The sequence below is a fragment of the Clytia hemisphaerica genome, unplaced genomic scaffold (assembly GCF_902728285.1).
Source record: "Clytia hemisphaerica strain Z4C2 unplaced genomic scaffold, Clytia hemisphaerica genome assembly, whole genome shotgun sequence".
NCBI classification, from domain to species: Eukaryota; Metazoa; Cnidaria; class Hydrozoa; order Leptothecata; family Clytiidae; genus Clytia; species Clytia hemisphaerica.
In genome coordinates, this window is record NW_027103562.1 from 618,633 (window position 1) to 636,657 (window position 18,025).

At 35.2% G+C, this 18,025-nt stretch overlaps 2 protein-coding genes across 2 annotated transcripts; both read left to right on the plus strand.

The window, feature by feature from the left end:
* Positions 1–768: 768 nt before the first annotated feature.
* On the plus strand, positions 769–2,667 carry LOC136800624 (dosage compensation protein dpy-30-like). Its single transcript, XM_067057272.1, has 4 exons — positions 769–877; positions 1,087–1,358; positions 1,554–1,693; positions 2,112–2,667. The coding sequence occupies exons 1-4, from the start codon at positions 817–819 to the stop codon at positions 2,176–2,178; spliced, it is 540 nt and encodes a 179-aa protein (XP_066913373.1). The 5' UTR covers positions 769–816; the 3' UTR covers positions 2,179–2,667.
* Positions 2,668–12,423: 9,756 nt separating this feature from the next.
* LOC136800790 (uncharacterized) lies at positions 12,424–13,551 on the plus strand. The gene is made up of 2 exons (XM_067057447.1): positions 12,424–12,448; positions 12,917–13,551. Exons 1-2 carry the CDS (start codon positions 12,424–12,426, stop codon positions 13,549–13,551), a joined length of 660 nt encoding a protein of 219 aa, XP_066913548.1.
* The last annotated feature ends 4,474 nt before the right edge of the window (positions 13,552–18,025 follow it).

Sequence of the window (18,025 nt, forward strand, 5' to 3'; positions counted from 1 at the left end):
TTCGTTTTTACTTAGTTTAGAAACTATTTAATTTCAAACTATTTAACTATTGTATTTAACTACTTTAATGGGATAAACTTTCGCGGGATTAGATTATCGTGGATTAAGTCCCAATGGAAATTTGGAAGGGCCTCATCCGCGAAATATTTCTAAACAAAACTCAAAGAGGCGTAAATAATGTGTGTTTCAATAACTAAAATGCATGATTTGATAGTAAAAGTCGCAAAATCGTGAAAATATTGCCACTTAATAGTGCCACCCGCGAAATTAAGTCCCCGCAAAATTTTTGTTTAAACCCCGCAAAAGTTTATCCCATTAAAGTAATTCCGACACCCTTTTTAGGGATGGGGCTAAAAGGGAGGTCAGAATCGCTTATTGAAAAAAGGCAGGCAACCTATTTTAATGGGATAAATTTTTGTGGGGATAAACTTTCTTGGATTTCATGGATTTGGGTGTCATCTGCGAAATTAAGTCTCAATAATGGAAATTTGAAAAGGCCTTCTTATCTGCAAAATATTTTGAGAAAATCTAGAAAAATGTTTTTAGAATGTTTACTGTCAGTTACTGTTTATCCCATTAAAGTAGAAAAATTTTAGTTAGTAAGGTACATACAGAGGATTGAAATGGTCTGACATTTTAAAACAAAATTTATTCACTCTAAGGGAATCTTCTAAAAGCTAGATTACAGTATAATCTATGTTTTAATATTCTTTCTGTATGATTATTCTGAAAAGATTTATTCGAGGCTGTTATTCCTTTCTAATGATATTTGTTTTGTTTTGTTAACAGAAGTACTAAATAGAAAAATTATTTAAAATGTCAGCAGCAGAGCCAGAACCCATGGAAACAGCACCAGTTGAAGAGACTACCAAACCAGGTACTTTTTAAATATTTTAAAGCTATATTATTGCAGTAGGTAGGTGCTAATTTTTCTTTAATATGCTCTGTATTCTTTATTTCAGTTAAATTTATTGATAAGGAAATGCATAGGACCATAGGTGAAATTAGGTAGAAATCCTTTGTTTGAAAAGGTTGCTAGTGGATAGGTTAAAGGAGTAGCAATAATTTGATATTTTATATCTTTAGCTGAAGACAAACCCGCAGAACAACCTGCTGCTGAAGCAGCTCCAACTGAAACACCTGCAGTTGTTCCTGCTGCAGAAACAGAAACTCCTGCCGCCCCTGCTGATCCCACCCCAAGTGCTCCAGAGAAACCCGCAGAAACAGAAACACCTGCCGAAACACCTGCTGCAGCTCCTGCCCCAGAAAAGACAGAAAGCCCAGCACCTGCTGCTGTAGAATTACCGAAAGTAACACCACAGCCAAGCACTCCGGTTGTCCTTACTGAAAATGTTCAGGTAGCAAACGTATTTTTCATTTTTCTCGTTTATTTTTACTTTCACTTGAAGTGGACTTTCGTGAAAGAATACCAATTTTAAAACCAAATTTGGTCTGAATTCTTTATGCTACTAAAACAACTTAGATATAGGCCAGACAACAAAATGAAAACCATACATACACTGACTGACATCATCCTTGTTAATGTTTTTTAGAAAATTGTAAGTGAAGAAAAAGAGGCTGCCACAACCCCAAAGAACAGGACTGACATTCAATCACTACCAACGCGCCAATATTTGGACCAATCTGTTGTCCCGATTTTACTACAAGGACTTACAGCTTTATCAAAAGAGAGGTAGATATTCCGAATTATTCAGTTAAAAAAACTGAATCACATTTTGCCATAATTGTTTTCAGAGTATTTCAATGACAACAATGCATATTGCCCTTCAATTTGAAAAACAATTTGTTTCAGAAAGGATGAATTTTGCAAATGATGGCTAGAATTACCCTCTGAGTCTAATAATTTCACTTATTTTTAAGCTAAAAAAGTCTTTTAGGAAGTTTCTCTTCCAAATAAGACTTTTCCTCTATGCCTTCTGCATAGCAGTTTTTCAAATTTTTATTTTAGCTAGTTTCAAAGCATAGCTTTCTTCCCATCCGAAAACACCAAGACTCTGGTGTGTAAAATTAGTTTTTCGTTTGCAATAAAAACTGATAGACTGTTAAAAAAAATCAACTTGGAAAATTTTATAAAATGTATTTTTTTGCAGACCAAGCGAACCAATCGACTTTTTGGCAGCATACCTCATGAAAAACAAACACATGTTCCAAAAGTGAATCGGACTAACTGGTATGATTATTTAAATACTGCAGTCCTATGAAAAATCACTCACAATGACTTAAAAAATTGCTTGGTAATGATCGAAAGTTGCGGTGGCAAAATATGACTATTGAATTTTCTTCGTTCAAAAAAGCACACACTCTTTGTGTATAGATTGCAAACATTGTATATATTTAGATGGCTGATTTGCATGTGTGTGATATGGATAACCAATAAAAACAAAAGTAGGCGGGAGAGAGGTATGGTTTGGACATTATATTCGATATAACTTGTGTGTGTGTTTTCAACAATTATGATTCTGATGGATAAAAATATAACTTTACTTTCGCTTTGAAGAAGTGCACAGTTGATTTAAAATTGATGCTTTGATTCTTTTGGTTCAATTTGGTTGGAGATAATGATATGCAAAACTTTTTAGTTGATATTTATTGCTTTTTTTTATTTTTTGTTACAGTTGCTAGATGAAAAAACCCTAAGAGACCTTATTTAGTTGTAATTTTTTTAACTGTTCTGCTACACATTGTTTTTAGAGATATATAAAAAGAAGCATAAGCAAACTTCACTGTATCATTTAATTCTCTTCAGAACGATTAAAATTCTTGACCTTTATTTCGTATATTCAAACTAGGATGAGTCAAAAATTGTAACATTATCTTGGTTAAATGACAAAAAAATATCGTCCGTTCCAGTATCAAAACCCTTAGCAAGTCTTTAAATTGAAATCAGTTGAAATCGCTTTTTGATATTGAATCATTTGTAAAATTTAAGATAGCATATTCCTTTCGAAACCATAAAACTTTGAGTGTCCTATTGAACTAAATCTGGTCTTTATGTTACATTTAGGAATATATTTTCAGCATCTTTGTTAAAAACAAGGGACACAATTCTTGAACTATCTAACAAAAGCTTTACGTTTTAGGAATATATTTTTCTGGCAATCTTAAATATCTAGTCATACAGATGTTCCGATTATTTACAGGTTTATTCATCATATCGCATCCAAAATCGATTCGTTTCAATTCGTTCTTCACTTGTCTGTAAAGTGGTGGGAGAAAAGGTGGTGGTGTCCTATCTATAATACTTTCGCTTTCGATTTTTCCTTGATTTACTTCAGCTTTAAGTGGCTGTTTCTCTTCACGAATGTTTACTTTTAAATGAGCGAATTTCCGGTGATGCCAAAGATCGATACCATATTTGAAAATCTCCTGCATTCTCTCTTCTTCTTCCGCCTGCTTACGTCGTAACTCGAAAATCCTTTTACGGTGACGAGCGTTTTCTTTCGCGAATTCTTCCTTCCGAGCGTAAATATCTCTTAATATTGTTTCTTCATTTTCGAATAACAAGTTATTGCTTGAATGCCATTTTATCAAATTTTCTGCTGATTCAGCACTCATCGATGTGCAAAAACTTTGCTTCAACTCATGTAGAATTCTTGGCTTTGTAACAAAACCTCTCTGTTGAAACATTGAAGTGCCCCTATGTTCTGTGAAGACTAAATAATATTTTTAACCCGCCTTAAGATAAAGAAAATTGATACAAAAATAACCTTTCAACGTTAAAAAAAAATGTTGAAAAAGGGTAAGAAAAAGAAATGTATAAAGAAGAAGAAAAGAGAAACTGGAACAGAAACCAGAATAAAAAGGCGATAAAGAAAAAGAGAATAACTAATAAGAGATACTGTCGCACTCTCACAGAGGGTGCCTGTAGACGAACCCCTATTTTTCACTTTATTCGGACGAAAAGAAAAACTCAAAGAGAATTTCATTTGGTCATAAGTTTTTCCTCATTTTAGTCTATTTCAAAACTCCATTACTACTAAAAAGTCACTGACTACGTCATCCTGGCACGTTGAACGTTGAACGCTTCACTGTTGCACGTCCTAGAAGTGATGTCCCCCCAAAGTATTCTTCTAACATTCCAAAATGGTACTTTTAGAGGGAAGAAACTTTTTGGACCTACCCCGGTGGAGGTCCTATAAATTAACCGTTGTATGTTCGTCCGTTCGTTCGTTCGTTAGTTACCAGCTTTTCTCGAGATTGGCTCATTAGTTTTTTCTGATTTTTTGCATAAAGATGCATAACTATAAACCCTCGAATGTGACGGAGCCCGATTTACGGAAAAAAAATTTTTGGGCAAATTTGAGCCAAAAAAACGGCTAAAAAACAGGTTTTTTTTTCTTTTTTATGATTTTTTGTATGGAAGTAGGGTACCATCATAGGTAAAAGATGGCTCAAGCAGATTTTTGCAAAGAAAATTTTTGGCTCAAAAACTGCATGTTTATCTATAAGAATCACTATTAATAAGCATACATCAATGTTCTTAGTCAAATTATTAAATTTTTTTATGAGATAGATGTTTCTTTTTGCTCATGAGGGCTTACTTTTAAAGAATATGTGTGTTTAGATAGGAAGTTTTTGCTGCTTGGCGTGTTTTTATAGAAAAACTGGCCAAATTCGATATTTTTTTATAAGCGCATTATCAATTACTTAGGTATTAGCTTTACTCGAGGTTGGTGCTTTCATTCTTTATGATTTTTTGCACAAAGATGCATAACTATAAACCCTCGAATGTGACGGAGCCCGATTTTCGAAAAAAAAATGTTTTGGGCCAAAAAACGGGTTCTTTGGCTTTTGTGAAAAATTGGATCATTAATTTTTTCTGATTTTTTGTATGAAAGTAGGGTACCATCATAGGTAAAAGATGGCTCAAGCAGATTCAGTTAAAAAACGAATTTTTCAGCTCAAATAACGCAAATTTATCTATAAGAATCACTATTAATAAGTATACATCAATGTTCTTAGTCAAATTACTCAAATTTTTTATGAGCCAGGTGACACCTTTGGGTACGTAATGATCACCTCCAAATGCCTTCGTGACAAACATCATGAAATTCGCAATCAGTCTTTTACATTTTGGACGTAAGATTATCCATCCGTTTAATTTGCAATCACATAATCTGTATAAATTATCTTTGACTTTGGAATCACATTCGTCACGTGACCAGCCGTATTTTTGTCCCTTAAGTTGAAATCAATACAAAATTGTAAGGTCGGCTCTTTCTCCATAATTCGACTTTCCAAGAGATTGTGATTTCAATAAGAAAAAAAGTTCAGATTTCGGAGAGTCTTTGGACCTCCTAGGGTTATTTTGGTTCATTTGAAATAGTGAAATAAAACTTGAATCATGGCGAATTATTGAGAATTGTAAAGTTCTATATTATATTTGGAAAAGCAGAGGAAATTATCAGATTCTATTCATAACTTTTCACATTATCCACTCCTCCTTTCACAGTGTATTAACGTAAGGGGTCCTTGTTTTTGTCGTCATTTCAGAATGTTCTTGGTTTGATATTCACGTGTATTAATTACAACCCACGTTTTCAATTCTTTGTCAGGTTTCTAATTTCAGATTTCCTTTCTTTGCCCATTTACTCCAGTACAAAGGTTACAGCCAATTCGATTGACTTTGCCATACTGACCAACTTTGCCAAATCCACAGTTTCGATTTTAAAAGATCACAGTTTTGTGGCAAAATGTTACACCGCTACACCGCCATTTTGATTTCCGTTTTGTGACGCTTCGTCAGCAGTTTTCTGTCGGCGTTTGTAGAGCACAAAGTGTTTATACGAGCGGATAATATTTTAACCAATCAAATTGCCGATATCGGCATTGTTTTGCTTTAGCATAAGAAGGTATTTTTCAAAATCTCTGCCAAAAGTTGCAAAATTGGGAGCAGTGTTTTGTATGGAGGTAAGTTCCAAGAATGCCAAGAATGCCAGATTCACCACATCTTTTTTATTTGGCATTTTTATGTTTCAAAAATTTTGCCACATTTGCCAAATCTTGATCAATCGAATGCAAAATAATTGGCAATTAGGGCAAAATTGGCATATTTTGAAAACAATCGAATTGGCTGTTATATTAATACACATGCACAGAACATGTTCTGACGTTACGGTTTCGCATCGTTCCGATATTGTTTTTGTTACGGATAAAAAGTGTTGATTCTGATTCCAGAATCTTTGGAAATAACGAAACGGAACAGTTCTGTTCCGATGAAAAAAGTGGAGCGAAACCGTTTCGATCTATTTTACTTTATAACGTCTTCTTCTTTGACGTTTCTGAACGATACAAAAAACCGTAATTAATGTCTAAAGCACAGCGTTATTTCAACATTCTTCTGACGTTTTCGAATGTTATTAACATTGAACATGAAAACTGTTTCGATGTTTAGTATCGGCTGGGTACTATGTATCCCCAGTCAACTTGTGCCATCTGAAAAGACGAAAAAAGAGTTTCGAATATAAGATATAACGAATTTTGTTAGGTGACAACAATCAAATATCTTTAAAATTTGTCCAAAACCATTGTGAAATTTAACAGTATATCCTACAGTATTATAAAAAAAAAAAAAAAAAAAAAAAGAGTTTCGAAAGGGCACTTACATAGTCATAGCAAATATCGTGTTTATGGCCAGCTGGTATCAGTTCCTCTTTGAAGAAAAAATAGAAGTTCTAACGCCACGTGTTATACCCTTTGGAATACACTTTACATCCTAAAAAATCGTTAATTTGAAATCGTATTTGTTATGAAAGAAATGTAGGCTTCCTTGTATCTATCTTCATTTTGAACGTGAAAGTCTTCTCTTTAGTTTCCAAACTTCTCGTCAAGAATCGCGAACTGATTGAAAACGAACTCAGGTTACAGGTAAGCTGTAGTACTTGCTCAGTTTCAACGAACTTCTCACGTGTTCCACGCCACCTTGGACAAAGTAAGCCACTTGATGATGACTTCAACAGTTTCAATTTATCATAATTTAGTGCTTGTCGAAGGTGAGAATGAGACTAAACTGTTGATTTTGACGATATTTCTCTACGGAGTCGACTTTAGCCTCCATTTAGGGGAGGTGTATCACCGAATCTGGAGGTGTATAAATACGGCTCTTTCGCAAGCTTTGGTCTGCGCCAAACAACTATCATATATCGCAGGACACCTTTCTTCAAAGCACGCCGCAATAGGACCAAGCACGCGAATGTTTACTAGAGGGATCTACCGCGACATCGAGAGCAGAATTTCATGGTATAATTTTTTCGAGCCTTCCACAGACACAAAAAGCGAACTTAAATTTTGGTCAAAAAATCTTAAAAACCACGATGGTTATTCTATGAAACACAGCCCAGCTCATACAAAGGTGATTTTTTCAGACGCAAGCGACTCAGGCTTTGGAGGTTTTGTATGCGAAAGATTGAACAGAAAGGTTTGCGCAGGGAGTTTTTCGTCTTTAGAGTCATCATCAAGCTCAACTTACAGAGAACTCTTAGCAATAAAATATGTGCTTCAAAGTTTTTCACGATTCTTGACAGGAGAAACAATACAGATTAACACAGACAATCAAAACGCTTCAAGAATTTTAACTATAGGAAGTACAAAAACAGATTTGCATCAACTATCTCTTGATATTTTACATTTAACAACGAAAAACGACATCATTTTAAGTCCTAAGTGGATTCCTCGAGAAGAAAATGAACTTGCCGATTATCTCACTCACGTTAACGATTCAGACAATTGGTCAGTCAATCATTCGTGTTTTCAATTTATCTCTCGTCATTTCGGACCTTTCACAATAGACCGCTTTGCAGATAATAACAATTCGAAACTTAAGGTGGTAGTCTACCGCCAGATTTCAAAAGTCAAAAAATCACATTTTTTGCAATAACTCAAGAACTTCTTTACATTTCGTAATGAAATTTTCAGGAAATGTATATCAACTATTAACATTTCTAAAAATAAAAAAAAATTCTAAAAATAACCAAAGACGGGGGTAAAATCAGCCAGGGGGTAATTTTGCTTGTGTCAGGTTTTCTGAATAGTCGGCTTGACCTATGAAGTTAGTTTTTTTTTTAAATGACTAATATTTAGAAAAGGTCTGGAATGAGTGAAAAAAAAATTTTTTTCCAGGGGGTAAGAAACTGAAAAAAACGCTTTTTTGAGATTAAAAATCATGTAAGGAAACTTCCCTGACAATTTCAACTCTGTAGCTACTCTCAATCCTAAGATATTTCTGACAAGGTGAATGCAAACCCCCGGAAACGCGTTTTGAGAAAATCAAAGAAAAAGGCAAAAGTCCAGACGGTGTCAATCGAACAACTTCGAACAAAAATCGCAATCGAACCAATCGAACGTAATCCAACGCGATCGAATAATTGCGATTCGATTGTCGAACGTAATCGAATCTCAATCGAACGGCCGATTCCTGGGTAATATTCGATTGCGTTCGAGTAAGGTTAGATTGGTTCGATTGATTGTTGGCTATGATGTTCGATTGGTTCGATTGATTGTCAATTACATTGGATTAATCTTCGATATCGTTCGATTACGATTATGTACGATGAGTTTGATTGCGATTAAATTAAATTGGATCACTCTGTTAGAGCTTCTTAGCGTGGGCGGCCGAGCGCTTAAGTAACGTACGAAAGTGAATAAAATCTAATACAATTGAATCAATCAAACGTAATCGAATACAATCGAACGTAATCGAAGCAATTGAACAGCAAATCCTGGGTAATATTCGATTGCCATTCGATTGCGTTCGACAATTGAATTGCAATTATTCGATTGCGTTCAATTGCGTTCGATTGATTCGGCGTTCGATTTGTTCGATTGACACCGTCTGGAAAAGTCTGCAAAAATGGGTATTATTTTAAGTTGGAAAGCTCTTTTCAAAAAATTTCTTCACTGAATACTCATCCAACCAGTCAGGTTTCAAAAGTTAAAGTAAAACATTTCACAAAAATTGATAAAATATCCAAAAATCAACAAAAACATGTTGCGCTAAAGTCATGTATACAAGTTAAAATAGCAAAGTTTGCGGTAATCTTGCGATAACATCAAATTTGGGTGAAAACAGCCACATAAGTGTGTCAAAATGTTCATTGAAAGTCCAGCATAACTCTCTGTAGGCATGAAAACTTTTTGTGTGCATATTTTTATTCACATAGACTAGATGACAATGAGCAATGAGCTGGCTTCTTGACCGAAGGAAGGCTGTTATGAGTGGCGGGTGTCAGATGAGAAAGTGCGTCTCCAGAAGTTAGGTCCAGTTCATTATAATGCACATTTCCATCTCTGTTACATCATGTTGTGCTTGGAAATATGTCAGTTACATTTAAATCCACTACAAAACATTATGTGAGCCACCAAAAAGCACACACCGCCTCTCACCGCCTATGATGCTCCTCAAAACAAAATGGCGGCAACTTAAATGTTTTTCGTAGAAATCCAGCAACATAACCAATGTACAGCAACTTTATGGCTTCTGTAGAGTCTATTCTTCATTTAAACAAATCATTTCCATCAAAGAAATTAAGTTTTGATCTAAAACTTGCCAAGAAATCTGCAGAATCATGCTTACCAGTCGGGTGTTTAAGATAAAAACTGCAATTATTGCTCTTTTCGGAAATTATTGCCGAAAACGGCAATTTTTTTAACGATGAAATGCTGAATCAGCAAAATGTGTTGTCCTTTTAAGGGCAAAGATGTCAGAGGTGTTTGAAAATGGTAAAATTGCATCGAGAAAAAGGTTTTTCGGATTTTTAAAAGTGATTTTTTTAATTTTTCGTTGCTCAATAACATGAAAAGTTCTAAAATAATAAGTTAAAAGATCCTGCATCGATGCCGAAACACAGCCAGAAAGAGATAACAAAACCCCCGTTGTAAATTTGTTTACATATGACTCGATTTTGCTATCTGCATTTCCAACAAAAACCAGTTGAAAACAAAACTAAACGAGGCACAGTGGGCCTACTTATCGCGAGGGTGTCAAATACCACGTGTTCAATAATAAAATCAACTTTTATTTACAAAAACGGCAATAATTGCCGAAAACGGCAATTTTCATTTATTTACTTTTTTATTTTTCTGCTGATTCAGCATTTCATCGTTAAAAAAATTGCCGTTTTCGGCAATAATTTCCGAAAAGAACAATAATTGCAGTTTTTATCTTAAACACCCGACTGCTTACAGCTTGCTTTTCAGCTTGTTTTGATGTGTTACACTACTGAAGCTACCATCTTTAATTTTAAGGATGACGTAATGCCACGGAAAATAATATTTTGACGCCCGAAAAGGTTGTAAAAAGAGCTTTCTTTTGGCGTATCACATTGCTATGTTTCGGCCGAGATTGAAAAAATAAGTCCTTAGCAACGGGATTTTTTCCGTTGCTAGGGCGATTTTTCAAGCACCCAGCAGGACAAAAATGCTCACTGCGACCTGAAAAATAAAGATATCTCTCTGAAATTTCCAGGAGATGTTCAGAAAGACCTAAGGATCTCAAAACACCACCCAAAAACCAAAATTCGACAATTTTTTCGATGATTTTCCATTTCTCAGTAGACTACCACCTTAAAAGATTCCAATTCTAAATTTTATTGCCCAGGGACAGAAAACGTAAACGCATTCACAGAAGATTGGAGCAAAGATAATAATTGGCTATGTCTCCCTATTTCTCTTGTGGGTTCTACAATAAAACATCTCAAATTATGCAAGGCTAGTGGAACTCTTTTGGTGCCTGTCTGGAGATCCGCTTATTTTTGGCCAATATTATTCCCTAATGGAATTCAAATGGCTTCATTTATTAAAGACTTCAAGATTGTAAAACCATTTTTTATTTCAAACAAAAGTAACATTTTTCATGGTTATACCAGATTCGATTTACGTTCACTTTTTACGACTTCAATTAATATGACAACACTAAAAAATATAAGTAAGACACTTATTTCGACTTGTACTAACACAGAATAGTAGAAGAGAAGAGACAACGCGACCCTGCTTGAGGTAAAAAATATGTATTTTTTTTAGATTGGTATACTGAAATAAAATAAGAGAAATTTAAAGCTAGCTACACTTACAAGCGTTTAAAAACAATTATTACTGAGAGCATGAAAAGGCAAGAAGGCCTAAGTTTCGTAGTATGGAAAGCTGAGAGCATGTAAAGGCAAGAAGGCCTAAGTTCCGTAGTATGGAAAGCTGAGAGCATGAAAAGGCAAGAAGGCCTAAGTTCCGTAGTATGGAAAGCTGAGAGCACGAAAAGGCAAGAAGGCCTAAGTTCCGTAGTATGGAAAGCTGAGAGCATGAAGAGGCAAATACGACCTAGGTACCGTAGTATGGTAACATCGAACATTAAATCAAATCGAACTTAATACGAGTTTCTAACTAGAATTAAAAGATACGAGCATCTTTAGATTTTTCAATTAACCAACAACGAGCAATTATTTTATTTTTTGACGATATATTTCGATCTATTGATCATCTTCAGGTCTAAAATTCAATAAAAACAAGATTATAAAAATCTCCGATAAAAATGTATATGTTCACATATCCACAGTAAAAACAACCATAAGCTTACAGAAAAAAGTGAGAAATGAAAATGCTACTGCAAAAAAAAATATAATATGTAATAAAATTGTTGCTACTAAGGAAAATCCCATGTGACAACAAACAATAAAAGAATAAAAAACTACAATTAAAACTTGACTACTAATGTACGGCTTCTATACTCGTCTTTTGTGTTCAGTTGAGGCTTTAATTGATTAATAAAAAGTGCCTCTAGTGTCATTAAATGGCTTGCCGAACGAGAACTACCTTTCAATTCAAAATGGCTACGTCATCCATTGTTAATGAGTGCTGGCATGACGTCATGTGAATGGTAACGGGTGCGTTTTTCCTACCGTGCTCCTTAATTCGGGTGATAAGATGTCGCCGTGTTTGGCCAACATAGCACGAATTACATCGTGGACAGGTAATTTTATAAACTACACCACTTTTTAAGGATTTTTCCACGGAGGACTTCAATGATGGTAGCACTGTTTTTAACTTTTTCAAAGTAAATATGACACGACAAGGGGCTTTCAACTTTCCAAGGTTATATTTCAATTCCTCAGATAATTACTTTGAAAAAGTTAAAAACAGTGCTACCATCATTGAAGTCCTCCGTGGAAAAATCCTTAAAAAGTGGTGTAGTTTATAAAAATTACTTTGAAAAAGTTAAAAACAGTGCTACCATCATTGAAGTCCTCCGTGGAAAAATCCTTAAAAAGTGGTGTAGTTTATAAAATTACCTGTCCACGATGTAATTCGTGCTATGTTGGCCAAACACGGCGACATCTTATCACCCGAATTAAGGAGCACGGTAGGAAAAACGCACCCGTTACCATTCACATGACGTCATGCCAGCACTCATTAACAATGGATGACGTAGCCATTTTGAAAGGTAGTTCTCGTTCGGCAAGCCATTTAATGACACTAGAGGCACTTTTTATTAATCAATTAAAGCCTCAACTGAACACAAAAGACGAGTATAGAAGCCGTACATTAGTAGTCAAGTTTTAATTGTAGTTTTTTATTCTTTTATTGTTTGTTGTCACATGGGATTTTCCTTAGTAGCAACAATTTTATTACATATTATATTTTTTTTTGCAGTAGCATTTTCATTTCTCACTTTTTTCTGTAAGCTTATGGTTGTTTTTACTGTGGATATGTGAACATATACATTTTTATCGGAGATTTTTATAATCTTGTTTTTATTGAATTTTAGACCTGAAGATGATCAATAGATCGAAATATATCGTCAAAAAATAAAATAATTGCTCGTTGTTGGTTAATTGAAAAATATATTGCTCATGCCACAATGTTTTTGCCATACATCTTTAGATTGTGTAACAGTTTTTCATGTCTTTAGAGATTTTCGTTTTAGACACAAAATCCTGGTGGAATCAGTCATTTGAGAACACAGAACTTAACAACCTCAAATACTCGCTAACGACGGTGCTCGAAGCTTCACACGCAAAATCAACAAACGATAAATACTCCAAAGCCTGGCAAAAATGGATAGAATGGACATCAACAAAACCAGAAATTCAAGCAATACCAGCAAAACCACTCGACGTCGCTCTTTATCTTAACCACCTGAGACTCACCAGATCAACGAAAGGATCAGTCATTTCCGCATTCTACGGTATCCGATGGGCTCATATTATGGCAGGATTAAATTCTCCAACCGAAGACCCATTCCTACAGTCAGTCCTTGAAGGATGTTCAAGACTTACAGCAACCCCAATGGAAAAAATGGAACCATTAGAACCAGAAGTAATCAGAAAGCTAGTCGACAAATACAGAGAAGACCACACAATTCCAAATCTTCGATTCTTAGTACTTGCGACGATAGGTTTCACAGGATTCATGAGAGTAGAGAAAATTCTGGAATTGAAACTCGGAGACGTACGCATCAAACCCGACAGGTTAGAAATTGTCGTAGAGAAAAGTCAAAGAATGACCAACATCATGAAGGTAACAAAATTCCAATTGCTAGATTGAACTCGAAGTACTGCCCAGTTAATATCTTTGAAGAATTTTTGCAAAAAGCCGAACTTGATATTTCAAAGGACAAACAATGTTATTTAATCCCAAGAATTTTCAAATGCAAAAAAGGCCAGAGTTTCCAAGACTTTAGGGTTCGGTTATTCTAAAGCAAGAGAGATTTTCTTGAAATTTGTCACTCCTTTTAAAGAAGAAGGTGTTCGGTACGGTTTGCACGGTTTGAGATCAGGCGGAGCCTCGGCCGCAGCCAACAACGGAGTAAGCGACAGATTGATATCAAAACACGGACGTTGGAAATCCGAAAAAGCCAGAGACGGTTATATCAAAGATAGTATGGCCACTAGAATGAGTATTTCTAAATCCTTAGGCTTGTGATTATTACTTATTTTCTTTATCTACCACCTACCATTCTTTTTTCCACTCGGAACCACAAGACAATGCCTTTCAACGAAACAAATGTGTCAGTTTATTGGGAGGGGTTTGATTGTGAGTAAGATTAGGTAGGAAATTAAATTTCCGACGTTCGAAGATAGTTGGAAATTGTTTTCCTTCCGTTTCTATGCGAACATGTTTTCTACGCATGCGTAAGCATGGAGTCTGGGACTATTCAAAAGGGCTGACAAGCCGTGTGTAGATCACTCGGTCTTTCGACTCTGGTTAGCAAACTTAGCAAATATTTGCGACCATTTCAATTATATCCAATTTTTTCTTTCTTCATGTTTACATCAATACGCGACAAAGGACAAAAAGCAACAAAAGAATGTCATCAATACCATCGAACAAGCGTCAAGACCACAAAAGAAGAAATTTTATATATATATATATATTTTATTGTCAGTTATAAAACTTGTTATATTTATAATTGGATGGAACTTCGGTTTGGCGCAACAGTTTTCTCTTGCACGTTCTCTACGTTTGGCTCCTCAGTGAACACCTTGTTTCGCTATTTAGGGCAAGAGTTTTTCACCTGATGCATCAGGACTATCACAAAAGATCAGTCCTCATCCATAGGGGTAAAAATTTTTTAATTGTATAAATATTTTTTAAGTCAATTATAAGAAAATTCTCTATTAGGGAAGGAACAACTTACTATCCAACATCGTGTAACATTTCGGAATATCGACAACGCGATTATCAGCCCAAAAACTTTTCCCGGCGAGATATGCCAAAACACAGATGCTTTGCCGACTACGTGCCAAGAAAAGAGACACACAAGAAATGATTGCACGGCCATCGACCAACTACTTACGCGACCAACCCATAATATAAATGATAACTCAAACTAGTTATTATTAATTTTTATATTATATAATTATATATACTAGAAACATGTAACCACTGCTAACTGGAACCACAAGACAATGCCTTCCAACGAAACAAATGTGTCAGTTTATTGGGAGGGGTTTGATTGTGAGTAAGATTAGGTAGGAACACTATTAATAAGTATACATCAATGTTCTTAGTCAAATTACTCAAATTTTTTATGAGCCAGGTGACACCTTTGGGTAATGATCACCTCCAAATGCCTTCGTGACGAACATCATGAAATTCGCAATCAGTCTTTTACATTTTGGACGTAAGATTATCCATCCGTTTAATTTGCAATCGCATAATCTGTATAAATTATCTTTGACTTTGGAATCACATTCGTCACGTGACCAGCCGTATTTTTGTCCCTTAAGTTGAAATCAATACAAAATTGTAAGGTCGGCTCTTTCTCCATAATTCGAATTTCCAAGAGATTGTGATTTCAATAAGAAAAAAAGTTCAGATTTCGGAGAGTCTTTGGACCTCCTAGGGTTATTTTGGTTCATTTGAAATAGTGAAATAAAACTTGAATCATGGCGAATTATTGAGAATTGTAAAGTTCTATATTATATTTGGAAAAGCAGAGGAAATTATCAGATTCTATTCATAACTTTTCACATTATCCACTCCTCCTTTCACAGTGTATTAACGTAAGGGGTCCTTGTTTTTGTCGTCATTTCAGAATGTTCTTGGTTTGATATTCACGTGTATTAATTACAACCCACGTTTTCAATTCTTTGTCAGGTTTCTAATTTCAGATTTCCTTTCTTTGCCCATTTACTCAAGTACAAAGGTTACAGCCAATTCGATTGACTTTGCCATACTGACCAACTTTGCCAAATCCACAGTTTCGATTTCAAAAGATCACAGTTTTGTGGCAAAATGTTACACCGCTACACCGCCATTTTGATTTCCGTTTTGTGACGCTTCGTCAGCAGTTTTCTGTCGGCGTTTGTAGAGCACAAAGTGTTTATACGAGCGGATAATATTTTAACCAATCAAATTGCCGATGTCGGCATTGTTTTGCTTTAGCATAAGAAGGTATTTTTCAAAATCTCTGCCAAAAGTTGCAAAATTGGGAGCAGTGTTTTGTATGGAGGTAAGTTCCAAGAATGCCAAGAATGCCAGATTCACCACATCTTTTTTATTTGGCATTTTTATGTTTCAAAAATTTTGCCACAAATGCAAAATAATTGGCAATTAGGGCAAAATTGGCATATTTTGAAAACAATCGAATTGGCTGTTATATTAATACACATGCACAGACCATGTTCTGACGTTACGGTTTCGCATCGTTCCGATATTTTGCTACGGATAAAAAGTGTTCATTCTGATTTTGGAACCTTTGGAAATAACGAAACGGAACAGTTCTGTTCCGATGAAAAAAGTAGACCGTTTCGATCTATTTTACTTTATAACGTCTTCTTCTTTGATGTTCTCATCGGGTTTCTGACCGATACAAAAAACCGTCATTAATGTCTAAAGCACAACGTTATTTCAACATTCTTCTGACGTTTTCAAATGTTATTAACATTGAACATGAAAACTGTTTCGATGTTTAGTATCGGCTGGGTACTATGTATCCCCAGTCAACTTGTGCCATCTGAAAAGACGCAAAAAGAGTTTCGAAAGAGCACTTACATAGTCATAGCAAATATCGTGTTTATGGCCAACTGGTATCAGTTCCCCTTCGAAGAAAAATAGAAACGCCACACCCATTGGAATACACTTCACATCCTAAAATATCGTTAATTTGAAATCATATTTGTTTTGAAAGAAATGTAGGCTTCCTTGTATCTTCCTTCATTTTGAACGTGAAAGTCTCCTCTTTAGTTTCCAAACTTCTCGGCAAGAATCGCGAACTGATTGAAAACGAGCTCAGGTTACAGGTAAGCTGTAGTACTTGCTCAGTTTCAAATTTCTCACGTGTTCCACGCCACCTTGGACAAAGTAAGCCACTTGATGATGACTTCAACAGTTTCAATTTATTATAATTTAGTGCTTGTCGAAGGTGAGAATGAGACTAAACTGTTGTTTTTGACGATATTTTTCTACGGAGTCGACTTTAGCCATATTTCCATTTAGGGGAGGTGTATCACCGAGTCTGGAGGTGTATCACCAAGTCTGTTATGCTGTATGCGTTCTATGCTGCTCAACGTGAAATCTCTTTTTTATTGAAAATTGTCTTACATTACCTAGTTATATCTCTTTAGTTCATTTCAGAACGCTCGGTTAGTGCAGCTCGGGAACGTCGCCCAAGAAGAAGACAACGTCGAGGAGGGAGACGATTCCGACGACAGCGAAAAATAACACCGACAATGAAACGACAACCAACGACAATAAAAATGACAGTCAAGACAATGACGACGATAAAAATAAATCTGGGAGTGATTCGAGAAGTGATTTATTCGGCGATGATAGTGATTGATTTTAATTCAGAATGAAGATACATTGAAATCGAATCATTAGATAAAACCACATCTACACCATAACTGTTACAAGATATTTGCTTTGGAATAGACCGCTCTGAACGAAACATATCAGTAGATGTTAAAGTAAAGTTTCTACACGGAATTCTGGTCGAAACTACTGATCCTGTAAGAAAGTTTAAAGCTCTAAAATCTTCTTGAACAATATCTCCGGTAGTCTAAATGGTACTGGCTAATGTGGTAGGTGATTTAAGATCAAATCTATACACCATTTAGATGTGAATTGAATCTAAATTTTGAAAATATCTTGGGGATTACTGAAGAAAAAAGCAGCCTCTTCCCTTATTTCCATAATTTTTAGAATATTTTTTGTTTTGTACATATTTATATCACTATAAACCTTTTTAAAAATAAGAACGTTAAACGATACCGTAGCCACGCTTTCAGAAAAATTTTGTCACATTTTCTTGGGCATTTTTCAGACATTGTAAAAACCAGTCTCAGTGGTCCATGCAATGAAGGCAGAAAATTCAGTTATCTCAAATTTTCCGAATCTTTTTGTTATTTAAATTTAGACTTGCGTGTTTATGGATTTTTCACGCTATATCCCTATGTTTGAACCAACAGGGTGTTTTGTAATAAGCACCCGTTGTCCAACCTAATTCTTTAAAAGGTTCTTCTAAATTAATTCCGAAGAGTTTGTTTTAAAGTTGACCTCAGTTTTGCTTCGGGAA